The sequence below is a fragment of the Meriones unguiculatus genome, chromosome 18 (genome assembly GCF_030254825.1).
Source record: "Meriones unguiculatus strain TT.TT164.6M chromosome 18, Bangor_MerUng_6.1, whole genome shotgun sequence".
NCBI lineage: Eukaryota > Metazoa > Chordata > Mammalia > Rodentia > Muridae > Meriones > Meriones unguiculatus.
The window spans coordinates 74,080,222-74,098,711 of NC_083365.1; the positions used below are offsets into that span (position 1 = coordinate 74,080,222).

General features: G+C 40.4%; 1 protein-coding gene across 5 annotated transcripts in view; it reads right to left on the bottom strand.

The window, feature by feature from the left end:
* Zranb3 (zinc finger RANBP2-type containing 3) overlaps positions 1-18,490 on the bottom strand; it is a 133,386-nt gene that overhangs the window by 62,133 nt on the left and 52,763 nt on the right. For all 5 annotated transcript variants that reach the window (XR_009587461.1, XM_060371885.1, XM_060371883.1 and 2 more), the window contains exons 6-8: positions 16,118-16,203; positions 4,555-4,726; positions 3,016-3,132 (exon numbers count right to left, since the gene is read on the bottom strand). Coding sequence is in view for 4 of the 5 variants with exons in the window: in XM_060371885.1 (XP_060227868.1) it covers positions 3,016-3,132; positions 4,555-4,726; positions 16,118-16,203 (375 nt within the window). In the remaining variant the exon portion in view is untranslated. The remainder of the gene's footprint in view (positions 1-3,015; positions 3,133-4,554; positions 4,727-16,117; positions 16,204-18,490) is intronic.

The window sequence follows — 18,490 nt, forward strand, 5'->3', positions numbered from 1 at the left end:
AAGTGCTTGTTAGGCAAATTTGATGACTTGAGTTGAATCCCTAGAATCTATGTGAAAAAGCTGAATATGGTGGCACATATCTGTAATGGCGGCATTCACAAAGCAGGATGGGAGTGGAGGCAGAATGGGAAGAATGGGACCAGTTAGCGTGGAGTAGGCAGTTCAGCCCAGAAACAAGAGGCCTCAGATAAAGGAGAAGGAGAACCAGCTCCTGAAAGCTGCCCTCTGACTTAGACACGCGTGATCTGGCAGCTATGTAGCGCCCATAATAGCTACAATAGAATGGAAAAACAAATGAAATGATGTCTATATAGTGACATGGAATATATATTCTTTTTATTCCTAACAGCACAACCTGCTATTGAGGGACTCATAAAATCTGGAATACATTAGAAGTCTAATAACGAGGGAGGAAGTCATAAAAACTAAAGGTTGTAATTTTACACATTGGAAAATACACAGGATGAGACAGAGAGAAAAAATTACTTATGTAACACACTTAATTAAACTAAGAGCTTTACAGTACATGAGAAAACTCCAGGCTTCATACTGTGTCCGGAAAGTGAGGAGATCTAGTGCTTGAAAGCTAATATGCAGCTGCCATGCGTGGGGTGCACGGAAGGAGAATGCAAGGGGTCTTCTTGGTGTCGTAGAAATAGCCTCTAGAGTGCACTGCTGTGTGCCCAACTATATATATGTGATAAACCTTGTTGACCTATGTTTTATTTTATTTTTTTACGTTTAAATGGTCAGTTTAATATTTTGAAAATTTCTGTATTACTTTATCATAAAGTCATAGGCTGATGATAAACATATTTTAAAACAAAGCAAAATAACAGCCCTCAGCTCTATAAATACAGTGAAGTGCTCTAGTAAAGATGTGAATGTGTCTGCACTACATCCATGCTGTGGTTCAGAGGCCAGAAGACAAAGCAGGTTCCCGGAAGTGGAGCTACAGAGAAGTGCGAGCACCACTGCAGGTGCTGGGAACTAAATCCAAGTCCTCCAGAACAACACCAGTGCTCTCAGCCAGCGAGCCCTCTTTCCAGTCCCTATCTACATACTTTTAAAGCATACATTTCATGTCGTGTAACTTATAAATTAACAATTACACTTAATAACCATTTTATATATGAACAAAATCACAGAACTGTGGGACAAAGGGGTGACTCAGTGCTTTAAGATCACTACTAAGTGAGCTTGCAGAGGACCCATGTTCTGTTTCCAGAACCTATAGCAGGCAGCCCACAACCGTCTGTAACTCTACTTCCAGGGGACTGAACGTCTTCTGGCCTCTGGGAGCACTTACACACTCATGCTGCATATGAGCTCATGCAGGCACACACATACACGTTAAAAAAATCTTCAATGTGCTCTCTCCACGCAAACCAAGCCTGGGGTTGTATACATTTAATCCCAGCACTCCAGAGGCAGAAACGGCTGGTGAGTTCCACACCAGCTTGGTCTACATAGTGAATATTCCAGGCCAGTTGGGGCTCCATAGTGAAACCCTGTGTCAAAACCAAGCAAGCAAGCAAGCAACCAACCAACCAACCAACCAAAAACCAACCAAAAAAAATCCCTAACAACCTCAGGATTGAGAAGAATCACATTAGTATTGACAAGTACTATCACACTTGTTAAAACTGTAACATACAATAAGTTTATCTGGCAGTCACACAGTTCAAGAACTCACAGCACTATCTAAATTTTATGTGAATAAGAGTCAATTTATTCCACTGTGTAACTGTACCACAATTTCTGTTTCCATTCCTCAGTTGAGGGGCATCTGGGTTGTTTCCAGATTCTGGCTATTACAAATAAAGCTGCTACAAACATAGCTGAACAAACGTCCTTGTATGTATACTTGAGCCTCTTTTGGATACATGCCTAGGAGTGGTATAGCTGGATCTTGAGGTAGCACTATTCATAATTGTCTGAGAAAGTACCAGATTGATTTCCAAAGTGGTTGTATAAGTTTACATTCCCACCAGCAGTGGAGGAGGGTTCCCCTTTCCCCACATCCTCTCTAGCACGTGTTGTCACTTGAGTTCTTGATCTTAGCCATTCTGATGGATGTAAGGTGAAATCTCAGGGTCGTTTTGATTTGCATTTCCCTGATGACTAAGGATGTTGAGCATTTCTTTAAGTGTTTTTTGGCTATTCAGTATCCCTCTGTTGAGAATTCTCTGTTCAGCTCTGTACCCCATTTTTTAATTGGATTATTTGATATGTTGCTGTTTAACTTCTTGAGTTCTATATATATATTGGATATTAGCCTCTGTCAGATATAGGGTTGGTGAAGATCCTTTCCCAATCTGTTCTTGTTCTGACAACAGTGTCTTTTGCTTTACAAAAGCTTTTCAATTTCATGAGGGTCCATTTATTGATTGTTGCTCTTAGAGCCTGTGCTGTTGGTGTTCTGTTCAGGAAGTTGTCTCCTGTGCCAATAAGGTCAAGGCTCTTCCCCACTTTTTCTTCTAACAGGTTTAGTGTGTCTGGTTTTATATTGAGGTCTTTGATCCACTTGGACTTTAGTGTTGTGCAGGGTGATAAGTATGGATCTATTTGCATTTTTCTACATGTAGACATCCAGTTAGACCTGCACCATTTGTTGAAGATGCCATCCTTTTTCTATTGAATGGTTTTGGCATCTTTGTAAAAAACCAGGTGTCCATAAGTGTGTGGGTTTATTTCTGGGTCTTCTATCTGATTCCATTGATCCATCATTCTTTAAACTCCAGAATAGAAAAGATGATGCCTCAACTTTAAAAAAGATAATTTTCAGGCATCATGTAGTGAAACCATGCCAAAGCTAATAAGAACTGACTGCACACCCCTCACAAGGTCTAAATGTAGGACTATATAGAGTTGTGTTCCCCCCTGAAGTTTGTTTTCCCATAATAATTCAGAAATGACAGTGACATCTTGTTGTATATAACTAACCTACTGGATTAATTAAAACCCATTGAAAACTTTATAAAGACAAATATATAACAGCTCAACAAGGAGTACCTTGGCAATTGCAGTCTGTTTGAACATGGACGTTATCAAGCCTAGAACAGTCTCCATGGCACCTGAATCTGGACCTCTCATTAATTTTTGCCATTCTTCAAAGCTGGCATTCAGTTCCTATGTGGGAAGGAATAACCTTGTTTAAGAATACAGCATCAAGAACAAAACAATTACTCCAGTCATGAATCAGGTCCTACTTTCCCCTTCTCTGTATAGAAAGATACAAAAAGAAAATTCTCATAGATACCGACGTGCTCATTTAAAACACCAATGAAGAGACTGGTCACATGTCTGTGCCAATGACAAAAGCCTGTGAGGAACTTTGTCATACTGTAAGTCAAACAACTGAAGCTTCCTATTGAAAAAAAGCATATAAAGCAAAAAACAAAAACAAAAACAAAAAACAAAACAGAACAAAAAAACCATGAACATATAAGGAAATAAGGTGGCAAAAAGTTTTTGTAATAACCTATAGTATTTAAACAAGCATAAGGATGAGAGAAATACCAGTCACATAAAATGTAATATGATCATAAATTGATTACTTTCTTTTTCTCTCTAATGTTAAAATAACACATATAGAAAATAAGATCTTATTTGAGAAATAATGTAGTACCCAATGTTTACAAGATACTTATTTAACTTCTAAGATTTAACAGTGAAAACTTGTCCACTCAGTCATGTCCAGATAGAAAGAAGTTTCAGAGACTGTACAGGCGCTGTATGTAAATACAGATAAGGATCAGGGAAAATAAACACCTGGCTTTCAGATATGTTAAATATTACATCCTGCAACATTGTCACAGGGTTTCAAATTTCAAAAACAGAGATACATCCAAGTTATTCTACAATATAGCTATTTATACTTTTAAAAATCTTCAGGTTTGTGATGTGTCTATGTGTATGTGCACATGCATACATGCACTCAAGCACTCTACGGCACATGTCGGGTGTAGAGACAATGTAGTGTGCGGGTCTACTTCCCCTTGTTTGAGACAGGGTCTCCTATTGTCCACGGCTATGGTCTGAAAGCTTCTGCAGATCCTCATGTCTCTGCTCCCATCTCCTTTCCGCAGCACTGGAATTACAGTGCCAGGTTTACTTGGGTTCTAAGAAGCCCAAGTCAAGTCCTCACACTATCACAGCACGCATTTCACCCATGTAGCACTGCCCCAGCTTCACACACACACACACACACACACACACACACACACCCCTGAGTATATGTATCTACAGAACATAAAACATAGCATCTCTTAGTACTAGGGCTTACATTACAGATATGAATCCTTAATACTAGTTTTTGAAATCATAGTGCTTTTCTTATATTCATCACACAAATTTTCTAAATCACTAGGAGGTGTATCGGTTCATATGTTTGATAATTAGAATTTACATCTTCTTGTGCTTTTCCTGCAATGATATAAAACCAACAGTTGTTTTACTAATCAAACCTGGTTTAAGAAAGCATGCTTTTCTGTGAAGTATGACGTACAGTCCCTTCCAGCGTCATTCGGAATGATTAAAGTAAGCTCTCACCTTCACAGCTGCTGGTGGGAGGTCAAACGGAATGCGCTGTCTGACTTTTGGGGGCAGCTGGCTTAAAACTTCGCTCTTTAATCTTCTGATCATTATGTCACTTAGTAGTTGGTGAAGTTCGCTAAGGTTTGATGCCCCTCTACAATCCCACTGACGCCTTCTACCAAAGTATCTGTTAAGACCAAGAGACAAACAGCAAAGCTAAATGTTACAGTAGAAAATCTAGGTATGCAGCACATCTTTCCTTTTAAATAATAAGGAGCAATAGAGCCCTTTGCTGATATTTCTAAATGAAAATCCGTTTCAGAAGCTATTCTAAGGGGCCAGAAAGACGGTCAGTGGTTAAGAGGGTCCACTGAGTAGTGGACCAAAGTTTGTTCTGTAGCACTCACATTTGTAACTCAAGTTCCAGGAGATCTGATGGCCCTTGAGGGCAAACCACTCCTACCCACAATTTAAAAAAAAAATCTTACAAAACAAAACAAAAACCTAAGCAATGTATGCTGACTTACAATTGTAATCCCGGTAAGAAGGGACTAAAGCTGGAGGTCATTGCGCAGACATTCTACCAACTGAGCTACACCCCAGCCTGATATACTTTCACAGCACTGAAATCTTTTGCTGTCTTTAATGTTTCTATACTCATACCTAACCTAAAGATTTGCATACACATTAAACGGAGAAAATGTCAGAAGGTGGTGGCATATGCCTTTGTGCCTAGCACTTAGAAGACAAATACCATCTTACCTTTTTTTTTTTTAAACAGAGTCTCAGTCCCCGGCTATCTTGGGATTAAGGGTGTGGCTAAACACCCAGGTTACTTTTCTGGTTTTATCCCATCAAGTTGTCTGTTGACTTTCATTTGAGTAAAACTACACTACATGCTCATTTATGGCTGCCTTCCTTCACTAAACACTGGTGCTTGTTTTAATTCCTGTGTGCAACAGCATTAACTTATCTTTCGTCCCTTTTAATGGCTGAATAAAATAGACTGTACAAATAGACCACAACTGTCTTTAGCCATTTTCCCACCGATGGACATCAGGTTTGTTCCCAAGCTTTGTATTTTACAGATAGAGCTGCTCAGAGCATCCAGAAAAAGTCTATGCAAGTTACGCACTTCCTTTTCTCTCGGGTATAATAGCAACTGTTTATCCCTGAAGGAATTACTCAGATTTTCAAAAGCAATTTACACGCCTGTTGGCAGTGCGGGAAGGGCCCGAAACTACACCACCTGACAGCCGCCAGCGGTGCCCAGGAGTCCCAACTTCTGCACATGCTCACTAACTTGCCATCTGGCCAAGTACACAGCATCTCTCTTACTGCAACTCTGACTGATAGAAAGCATTCTAAAGTACATTTAGTGATCAGTTTGTGTCTTACACTGAGGAATGTCTATTCAAGTCACTTGCCCATCTTGACTGAGTTGGTTCTAGTACTGAGTTCTAAGACCTATCCACGGATTAAACACATTTCATCTATCAAGTAGACAATTCACAAATATTTTCCTATTCTGAGCGTCATCTTTTCAAGGTACACAAGCTGGCCTTAAACTTGAGAAGCTCCTGCCTCAGCCCCTAAGCCTAGGAGTATAAGCATGTACTACTAGGCCTAGCTCAATTTCTTGGTGGCATCTCTTGTTAAGCACCAATGTTTAATTTTGTTAAGAGACTCCCTCCAGTTGCCTCTCTATTGCTCCTGATGTCAGCATTCTGTCTAGGAAGGCCTTACTAAATTCAAGGTGTGAAGATTTATCCTGATGCTCTCCTGTAAGGTCTTCTGTCTAGGTGCTGACTTGGCATTCAGTTCTTTGAAGTTTTGGGAGTGGACTTTTATATACAGTGTATACATCCCAGCTTTCAAATGGGTATTAGGTTGTTCCTGAACCACCACTTTGTAGTTGTAGGTTTGTTTTGTTTTTTTAAGACAGGGTTTCTTTGTGTAGCCATGGGTGTCCTGGAAATTACTCTGCAGTCCAGGCTGGCCTTGAACTCACAGAGATCTGCCTGCTTCTGCCTCTAAGTGCTGGGATTAAAGGTGTGTACCACCACCACCCAGCTATGAATGTTTTTTGTTAAAAGTTCATTTATCATAAAAGGATGGGTTCCTTTCTGGGCTCTTCTGTTCTACTGGTATGGATATCTATTCTGTCTTAAACATGTTCTTACACTTACTTATTTTGTATTATTTTGTATATGATGCAGTATGTGTGGAAGTCAGACAGCCAATTGTGAGTCACTTCTCTCCTTGCAACAGGTGGATCCTGGGGGTCAAAGTTGGGCCATCAGGCTTGGCTGCAAGTACCTTCACCATATATACCAGGCATCTTGCCAGCCAAGATGACTAGATGGCTCTTCTTGTATATCTACCACATTGTCATGATTTAACAGTACAAACGAGCCTTCTAGCCAATTTTTCTTTTTAATGTTTAGGTTATTCTACAGCGCACTCCTTTAACCCCAGCACTCAGAGGGCAGAGGCAGGCAGATCTCTGAGTCTGAGGCTAGAAAATCTACAAAGCAAATTTCAGGACAGCCAGGGGTATACAGAGAAGCCCTGTTTCAACAAAACAAAACAAAACAAAACAAAACAAAAATCCATACAAAATCAACTTGTAAAAGGACACCAGTCCCAGTGGTGAGGAGGCAGCGGCCAGACCTACTGCAATTGTGAGGTCACCTGGTCTACATAGTGAGTTTTACCCCAGTCAAGGAACAGACTCTGTATCAAAACTAAAACAAAGTAAAATATATAAGTCAATAGAGTCTGCAGGACATGACAACTGATTGAACGTTGGCAGTAAGGTATAGATGGAACTTAAAGTTTCAGAGTATTTTTTAATCATGTTGTTTATTTATTTCGTGTGTGTGTGTGTGTGTGTGTGTGTGTGTACATGGAGCACACGTGGAGGTCAGAGGTCAATTTTGGGGAGTTGGTTCTCTCCTTCCGTCTTCATGTGGGTTCTAGGAATCCACCTGCTGCGTGGCAAACACTTTACCTCCTGAGCCATCTCTTAAGCCCCAATTTAAAAACCCAACTTGGAAACACTCTTCTGTACCAAGTGTTTATCAATTTTAAAGAGTAGACGGTAGCCATCAACTTCCACTACCTAAGGGGAGTGAGCTCCTAGTTTATTGTCCTAAAATTTCATTCTTCCAGTACACACTTCTGGACTCCTGATCATGGAGCTTATCTCCTTGTTCCTATCACACCTTTGCTTATCATTTATTTTATGTTAAGAGACAATGTTAAGACATCTTGTGCTCCAGACTATCTGATTAGTGAATTTCTCGCCTCTCACTAAAGAAGCTTCTTTTTGCTGCAGAGACCATTACAGAAATCCAGAATTGGTGACAATGCAGAGAATAACTGACTGTGGGGTGCCCAGCCTCAACTGGTACAACACAACTCCCAAACCTGAGAGGGCCTGGCACAACTGTAACAGGTAGAGATTACAAACAGGTGTGTCTTCTATATATGACAAAGAAGCTATACCCATGAAATCTTAACAACATAGCTGCCTAAAGAAGACCTAAACAATGACAGCACCAACAGACGTGCCAAAGTGGATGGGGAAATCTCATTGGGCCCCACCCTAGATAAAGAGCAATAGGCACTATGCAATGCTGAATAAGGGAGAGCTAGTCCTCCCCAGAGGAGCCCCTAAATGATTATTTAATGCATGCAAGCACCACTAAACAGACTCTGCAGCGGTACCTACGTATGTATTTGTTTATAGTCCACTGGTGCTCCCTCTCTCTCCTTCATATACATAAATCTAAATACAACATACGAATATAGAATGTATAGATATAACTGTGTGTGTAATAATAATCATTAGAGGAAAAACTCAACTCGGAATACTTTGTCATTGTGGAAAACCATGACCCTGACTCCAAAAGCATTCTGGTGGCTAAGATGTAATACACATAGCTCTAATTTATTAACAACTGTTTGAACATATCTGTGGATTACCGGCTGCCATGTGAACACAGCTGTGGATTACCAGCTGCCATGTTAACACAGCTGTGGATTACCGGCTGCCATGTGAACACGGCTGTGGATTACCGGCTGCCATGTGAACACGGCTGTGGATTACCGGCTGCCATGTGAACACGGCTGTGGATTACCGGCTTCCATGTGAACACGGCTGTGGATTACCGGCAGGCTGCCATGTGAACACAGCTGTGGATTACCGGCTGCCATGTGAACACAGCTGTGGATTACCGGCTGCTATGTGAACACAGCTGTGAGGTACTAGCTACTATTTGAACACAGCTATGACTGGCTACCATCTAAACACAGATGTGATATATTAGCTTCCAGATGAACAGCAATATCCACAATTCTAAACACACCAACATTTCATCGATTTTATGATTTATGTTTAATTTTATTTATTTATACACATGAGTGTATGCCTGTGTGATGGAAGAGGGTATTGGATCACACTAGATGGTTGAGAACCACCATGTGGTTGCTGGGAATTGAACTCAGGACCATCTGAAAGAGCAGACAGTGTTCTTAACCACTGAGCCATCTCTCCAGCCCCCTTCTTTAATTTTATATTCCTGGAATTTACAGGAGTTTAACTTCAGAAATTAACCTTTGGTGGCATATAAAATAATAGTACATATGCCATAATTGATGAAGTTTTAGATTTCACTTAACCATAAAAATAAACTTATTGCACTCATTTTAAATTGTGTCCTAATGTCTTTTCCTACACACATACTGACATATTAAAGTACATGTTTATAGTTTCCTTAACTTTTAGTTCTCTCCGCATCATGCTGGATTCTTTCTTTATTTGAAATTACATGTGGATAGGTATGGTTACGCCTATGGACTTCCCTCCAGTGTAACACGGGAGTACTGTCTATTCATCATGAAATGTGGACATCAGGAAAACAGGGCTGAGAGATACTGCTCTAGAACACGACCACTTCCCTCACTCACAGCGACTGTGCAGTGCACAGAAGACACATTAGGGCCAAGGAGACAGTATTAGGAAGTATGCATTTACTGAAAGAAAGAGCTGCTTACTAATAGTCTAAAAAGAGAGAGCACCAGATCCAGGTGGACTCACTCCTGAGTTCTACTGGACATTCCAGGAAGAAACTATACCAGCTGTCTAGAAAGACGGCTCAGTAAAGTGCTGCCACACAAGCCTGAGGGCCGGGGTTTGCTCCCCAGAACTCTCTGTTCTGATTCTACATATATAAGAATGTATAGTTTTACTGTTCTCACATTTTAAGCCAAAATCAACAACCCAAGTAAGTTCCATGGCTGGACTATTTTTCTCTTGGCGACACAATGGCAAAAACCTAATTAATCCCTTTAAAGCACGACTGATCCTTACATATTTAGAGACTTACTCGCCTAAGGTCTTCCTTTCTCAAATTCCAATAAGCTTTCTAAGATTGAGCACTATGTCTCACTTGTCTTTGTGCCACTTGCAACTCTGAAATAATGTCTTCAATATAGCAGGCAATCAGTAATATGAGGCATCAGGGGAGCTGAATGTGAAATTCTCTCATTATTCTGGTCACCCTTTCCTGGACATTCTACATGTTTATTTGTTAGAATACTCCAGGAACAAGGATGATAGCAATGGACATGCTCACATGGAGGGAAACGCTTAGGGGGCTTCATCCCTACCTAGATGAAGAGCTGCTGGCAACCAAGGCATGCTGAGAGCGGGAGCAAGTCTTCCCAGGAAGAGCACACCAGTTGCTTTTCCAATATGAAATGGTCAGCCATGAAAACATATACACACAAGTAATATTATATGGACTGAGGAGGTTGTGTTCATATTTTTAGGAATATACATACCCCCACACCAAAAGTTAAAGAAAAAGAGGCCATGAATTTGAGGGGTGGTGGTGGTAGATGGAAGATAATAGGGAGAGAAGAGGGAAGGAAGAAATGATGTAATTACAAACTCAAAAAAAATAATAAAATCATATATAAAATGCTTCTCTCTCTCTCTCTCTCTCTCTCTCTCTCTCTCTCTCTCTTTCATCTTTTTGAGGCAGGGTTTCTCTGTGTATCCCTGGCTGCCCTGGAACTTGCTCTGTAGACCAGAGACTCATCTGCCTCTGCTGCAGAGTACTGGGATTAAAGGCATGTGTGACCACCATGCAGCAGGGGAAATGCTTCTTAAAACATGATTTTTAATTCCATCTCATATCCTTGTACTCCTTGTCCTTATGAGTCTCTAAAGTTTACTCCCAGCATCCCATTTTCACAGCTATAGTCTGGTCTTGAACCAGCTCTATCTGGAAATCTAAACACTTCTACACTTGGAAGCTGAGAGATGGCCGAGTACTGAAGAGAGCTTTCTGCTCTTGCAGAGGACACAAGTTCAACTCCCGCCTATGTCAGATGGCTCTCAGTCACCTGAAACTGCAGTAACTACAGTTCCAGGGGAATCAGCTGCCTTGGCCAAGGGCGCCAGCACTCATGTGCACAATGCCCTCTTCCCAATAAACACATCCTTTAAGACAAAGTAAAACGAATCTTCTTTTAAAATATGGCTCCTTTTCTGCCCCAGCCAAGTGGCTGCCTTCTTATCCACTACTAACCTGTTTCTGATCTCAAATAGCTATTCAGCATCGCTAAGAAGCCTATGGTCGTTGTTTTTAATAAAATCTCAATTGTTTGATTTTACCAATAAAGACTCAGGAGCCAAATGCTGGGGTGAAAGCCTGCTATCTCAGAGAGGCAGAGAAAACACCCAGCTGACCTTCCTCCTCAGCTCAATCCCAGAAGGAATGCCTCCTCCTCCCATGGCATCTCAAACAAGACGCCTCAAACTAAATGTCCCTCCTTTCTATCCCCTACTATCTGTCCTGCTGACTCCTCCTTATGCTCTTTTTTTTCTTAATAACCCTACGTTCACTTTCTGTCAACTGGTTGCTTGCGCTGCCTCTTGACCTAGGGTTGACTTTATCTAATCCTGGTTACAATATTCAAGTGGAAAACTCTTGGATTAAAGGTGTGTACTAAGGCTGAGCCCCACCACAAGTAGAAACGTTTTTCAGTAGATAACAGAATCTTGCAGTTTTCAGTATGATGAAATATCCTGCAACAAGTGGTACTAATCTCATCATCGTCTCAGCTCCCATCCTGCAGAAAGAAATTCAGACCACCTCAACTGTCAAATTTTTAATCCCCTATTTCTTAATTTCTTTGAATACAAAATCTCTCTTTCATAAGAAAATGTCATGGGATGCAAGCTCCTTTAGGCTCTGTCACTCCAAAAACTATGGTACAGGTCCAAAAAGATGTCACCTAATGATGCAAAGTCCCTCAGATCTCTGCAACCACAGTATAATCTCAATTCTATGCCACATAACTATAAAATGGATACAAATATTTGTGTAGAAAAAGGGCCAAAATTAGAAAGGACAAAAAAATGTTTTTAATACAACAATCTCTTTTCCAAAAAATATGAATTTCTTACTCTTCTATTTATTTAAGATTTTGTACCATGTAAAAATACAGTCCTAAAAATAACAAAGAAACTTGTAAATCTGATCATACGTGACAGTCCCAAACTTTGTAACTTCACAGTGCAGAGGCTAAATAAAGAGGTGGAGAACACTACTGAATGGGTATGTAGGTTTAGAGTGATGAAATGTGCCAGAAATGAACAGTTCTAGTGTTTTTTAACAATGAGTATATCTAGTGCTAACAAACTATATACTTAAATGGTTAAATAGATTTTCTTATGTATTTGTGCTGCAAAAAAAAAAAAAACCAAAACAAAAAACAAAACCCACAATAGCAATAACTAACGCCTGCAGAAGACCCAGAAAAGGGAAGACACCCACAATGACTTCCTATTACCATTCTGATGAACAAGACTGTAATTTGACTCCTACCTAACTCTATCTTTATCTAACTCCTGACTGTTTTTGTCTAGAGACCTCAGTTTAGCGCTAGAATATTCAGCTGAATATTTTGTTCCTTATGGGCACAGTGGTCTCTCTTGTTCTGGTTGTAGCATATAGAATTTCCATGTCCTGAAGAGGAAAGAAATGTATGTATTAACAGGATGCTTCAGAGCTGACTTGACTGGTTCACTCTGACATACTCAGCCACTGCACCCTTTCCTTCCTTCCCCCACCTTCCCATGACATTCATCAAAACCATAATTACCTGGTTAGTGTTAGATTTGACAGTTCAGTGACAGCTTGAATCATTTTGATCCCTAGAGCAAATATGATGGCTATCGCATGGCCTGGCAAACACCAGGCAAGCTAAACAATTTTATTTTATCTTATCTTATTTTATTTATATATACATGAGTTTTCCCAGAAAGCATGTCTGAGCAACACAAGTGCACCTAGTGTCGGCATAGTCCAGAGGAGGATGTTGAATCCTCTGCATCTGAAGACATAGGTGGTCATTAAATGACATGTGGGTGCTGGGAATTGAACCCTGGTCCTCTGGGAGAGCATCCAAGGCTTTTAAGCTCTAAGACATCTCTCCAGCCCCCTAAAAAAAAAGTTTTTTGAGTGAACGGGTTGATTAAAAATCAAGCTAGAGGCAGTAGGTGAGATGGAATGACCTCATACACCAACTCAGTATAGGATGATTCAAAATCATAAGTCTGTTGGCGCTGAACTACAGATACTATGTTCTCGTGTGTCTTCAACACAAAGCTGCCTTTCCAAACACAACTGCAGAATTTATCCTACATCTTACTTAGCTATTCCTCAAACCTACCTTGAATATTCAGTATACTAACTATTCTTTTCAGATCTGAGTCATTTGCTCATGGAATAGACAATCTTGTATTTAAACAGCCAGAGGAAGAATACCAAATGACAGCACAGTGCTGGAGAATTTATAACGTAAACATGACTCTGCTCATGTGAAAATGGACATAACACTTTGAGTCTATTTTATCAATCTGCATTTCACCTTCCCAAGAAAATTTAGACAGCAAACTCTCCTAAGGGGTAAAAATGGCATAGAATTTGATTGTTCCTACATTGAGGGCTGAACCCAGGACCACGTGTTTAGAAGCAAGCACAGCTCCCTCCACATTTTCCTGGGATAATTTAAGTTTAAAGCACAACAGAAGAGGGGAGAGATATGTCTTCCCAAAGCATATCTTTGTTTTTACTTTGAGACTGTGTCTCACTAATGTAGCCCTGGTACGCCTAGAATTCACTATGGAGAGCAGAATAGCCTTTAATTCAAAGATCCACCTGTTTCTGCCTTCCAAGTGCTGGCACTACGGCCTGTGCTACAACTGGCTCCAGAGCACACACACTAAGGCTGGCTCCCAGCAAACGTTCTGGGCTGGGTTAGCGCGTGTCTTCTGCTTCTGAGCACAGCAGTGTTTATTAAAGTTGGCACCCTGAATCCTCTCATGCTGCCAAGAGAAACACAAAACAAAACAGCAAGGTACAGGGTGAGCAGTGTAGCCACCAGCGGTCCACAGGGGGTTAAGTGGGCTCTAAGCCTTTCCTTGCTTGAACAGTATCGAACAATTTATTCACTGTGCTTCACTGTCCAAATCCTATTTGTATTTACAGCTGCCTCTAAATAAGATTCAGTAGAATGACTAATATACGGCAATTTGAGTAGGGGCTCGTGGTTGAGGAATCTCTTTTCTCTGTGTCTCTCAAGCTAAATGTGACATTTAGTTACTTATGCCCTAGGTTCTTTGTTCAGATCGCATTTGCATTAACATGCTTCTTCAGGCTGTTACTCAGAAATTTGATAAGCTTTTTAAGGACAAAGTAACATTCTTGTTCGAGCACTTCACTTTATTTTGAACGCAGCATGACATTTTAAATATAAAATACGGGTCTAGAATAAAATAACGATCCATAATTTGCATTCTGTAAAATTACAGTGTGAAAATGACACCTTTTCAGAATGAAAACACTGGAAGGAGATATAATCCCACAGACTAACTTAAAATGCCAGGAAACGCCTTGATCTGAATCGAAGCTTCGGAACCACAGTGCTTTTAAGGTAAGATACAAAGGATTCAAAGCCTTCAGAAGTGGATGTAGCAGAGAGCATCTTCAAAAGGAGAGACGTGTCTCAGCCCGTCTGAACACATATGGCCCCTGCAGAGGACCCGAGTTTAGTTCCCAGCACCCATGCTGTGTGCCTAAAACCCAGCTCCAGGAGATCTGACCCTGTATTCTCACCTCCATGGCTGCCTGTACTCACAGGGGCATATACCCATTCACAGACACACACGAACACATAATCAGAAATGAAAAAAAGAAAATGCCCCCGAGAAGCACAAAGCTGATCTTGAAATGACTTCATCTAGCAAGCAGAAATCAGGAGATAAACTCCATCATCACACATTTCAGAGACAAAATATTTCTCTATGAAATACTGTTTGCACTAATGCATGGGGTTCACACTCCTGCTATCACATGACAGACACACACCAAGAGACAGACAGTAGGACAGTCATGCAGATTAAACATTTAGCCTGCTCTAGTTGTCCAACACTGAATCTAAAAATATATATATTATGCAAACAAAACTGGGCATCTCCAGTGCAAGAGTCACCATTAAGGTTTTTTATTATTGTTGTTTTGTTTTATTAATATATAGCTAGATTCATACCACGCAGACCTTTCATGGGAACATTGCAAATAATAGGAAGGATAACATGGGAATCATAACTCTGTCTATAAGGAACTGAATTCTGAATCAAGACAGTTTTCTAACACAAAAACATTACAACACATAGTAAGAAACAGACTCCAAGCAGGCTCCTGCACTGGGTGGTACCAGGCTCCATACACCTCTGCACTTCCTGTGGTTTGAATGAGAATGCCCCCACAGGCTCATACACTTCAATGTCTGCTTCCCAGCTGATGACTGTTTAAGAAGGACTGGGAGGTGTGGCCTTGTTGGAGCAGGTGTGTCACTAGAGGTGGGCGTTCAGGTTTTAAAAGCTCACCGAGGCTCAGTCCTGCTCCCTACCCCCAACTGTGGATCAGGTGTAGATGTAAGCTTTTGGCCACTGCTGCAGCTCCGGACCTGCTTGCCTGCCTACTACCTTGCTCCCACCATGACAGTCATGGACTCATCCTCTGAAACTGTAAGCAAGCCCCGAATTAAATGCTTTCTTTCAGAAGTTGCCTTGGTAATAGTGTCTCTTCACAGCAACAGAACAGTAACTAAGACATCATGCAAACCCAAAGCTGCCTCATCTAACCCTGACACCCCACACAGGCAAATGGAAAGTAGGGCAACACACTTCCATACACTCATGTGAAGAACAGGCGTATTTGCTCTCAGCCTTGACAAGGAATCATTTTGTAGGCGAGCCTAGCCCCCAGCAATTCTACTGCTTTACTTCCCAAGTGCTAGCACTAAAGCCTCGTGCCTCCACACCTAGCAATTTCTTTTACATTATATGCAGGTCACCCATACAAGCTTTTACTTAAAGAAATTATTCCACAGCTACAAGTCTGAAAACCACTGGAATAAGAAATGGCTAACAGTGTTTAATGTTTAGAGTTTTAAATATGTCCACATAAAGGCTTAGGGAAAATAGCTATCCTACCTGATCTGTGCATTGCAGTATCTTTTAGCATACTCGATCCACGTTCCAAATTTTTGTGGGAAAAGAGCTTCAATCTGCATGAAAAGCTGTAACAATACAAATGTTCTTAATATATTGCAATATTTTAAGTAAGTTATTATGATGATAAAAGAAATTAATAAAAAAGCAAGAGGTATAAAAGCAAAAATACTTCTCCCTTATGGCCTTTCCTTCCTCTTTTCCCCACCCTATCCATTCTTCAGGGATAAGTTATCTGTTTCTAAATATAACATACACACAGACACACAGACACACAGACACACACACACACACACACACAGAGAGAGAGAGAGAGAGAGAGAGAGAGAGAGAGAGGGACTTTTTAAAAAGATTTCTCAGCCGGGAGTGGTCGCACATGCCTGTAACCCAAAACTTTAGGAGGCAGAGGTAGGCGGATATCTGTGAGTTCAAGGCTGGCCTGGTCTACAAAGCAAGTCCAGAAAAACCCTGTCTTGAAATACCAAAACACCCCCCCCAAATTCTTTCCAGCCCCTATATACATATCCACTCACATATATACAATCATAACATCATGGTACAACTAAAATATTACTGCAAAAATAGTCATAGGCAATATTTTAATTTTTAAGAGGTATATAAGCAATGTACGATGATAATAATAAACTTTTATTTATTTTTATAAAGAACCTTTAAAAGGCTGAATAACCATCTATTATTATGTATATGTGATAAAATATTACAAAAAATACCTGATAGTGAATGAATAATCTCTTTTATGCAGCTATAAAAATTAGTAATTTCATATAATCATATTTGTGTATTATGCTACTCATAAGAATCAATGATCTATTTATGTATCTATCCATCCATTCATATATAGTTGCTTATTTGAAATAGGGTATTTATGTAGCCATTATGTAGCCAGGCTGGCCTCAAACTTCAATTCTCCTGCCTTGCCTTCCTGAATGCTGGGATTAAAGGTGTATGCTACCAGACCCCAACCTTCCAGTTGCACTTTTACTGGGTTTCAGACAATGTACCATTAGAGACGGAACGGTTGGTGTCAGGGCTCAAACCCAGGGCCTCAGGCATGGTAGGCAACCGCCACAGCACCTAAGCCCAACGAGTGTGCTTTTCCTTTCTGTTGGCATCTATATCTCTGTGATGTGTTCATGTGGCGGCTGGAGGCTGACACCAGTGTCTTCTTTAACCATCCTGCACCTTATAACTGGAGGCGGAGCCTCTCAGGGAACTTGTATTTCTGCTGGTCTGGCTAGCCAGCCTGATGCCTCCTTCTCCCACACCTGCCTGGCTTTCACATGGGATCCTAGGGATTGAACTCTGAGCCTCACATTTGCGCACTAAGTATTGTACCTGCTGAGCTGTCTTCCCAGCCTAGAAATATCCTTTAAAGATTATTGGGCCAATAGTATCATTATGGCTTTTTTTTTCATTTCACAACTTTTATGGGCTGCACACAATAACACTTGACTGTTATTTCTAATAGGCTCTTTGATGCAATGGCTTTATTGATGTGATAAAGTTCACTCCTCAGGTACGAAATTCAATGGCTTTTAGCCACACAGTTATACATCACTCACTACCACTTACACAATATTGTTACCATCCTGACAAGAATCCAACTTCCACTGGGAGTCAAAGCCCTCTTCCTTCCCCTCCAATCCTGGCAAACACTAAGCTTTCTACTCTCTACTTTCTTAAGTTTTCCTCGTATTTCATATGAAAGGAATCATTCCAAAGCACATTATTTTGCTGCATGCATCTGTGTTAACAAGAAAAAAAATCTCCAATAAACAACCTGACTTCCCAGCTAGAAAGGGAAGAACAAGTAAAAAGGCAAGCAATGAAGAAAAAAAACCCAAAAACACCACTATAAGTATTTTGATGAAAATAAAGTAGAAAATAGAGAAAATTGGCAAACCCAATTTGGTTCTTAGAACAATCAATAACACTGACTAAACTTTAGTTAGTTAACCAATGAAACAAAAGCTTATTAAAATTAGGAAAACATAAGGCTATATCACCACCATTCATAGAGATACAAAGTATTAGAGGAAGATACTATAAACAATTGTTGGCCAGTAAATTAAGATTCCTTAGATAAAATGGTCAGGAAGAACTGAGAGTGAAGGAAAAAGACACTCTGAGCATGTCTATGTTCCTAGATTAAGTTCCTCTAGTCTAACTAGATGCCTCGTCTGGTCTACAATGGGCCCTATTTGTCTCTACTTTCCGAAGTGGAGCTAACTGAAGTGAAAGGAGCTACAGAGAAGTTCTGCAATGCAATGCAGTATAAACAGATCTCTGGACTCCCTGGCCAAGTAGCCCAGTAAAATTAGGAAGCTCCAGGTT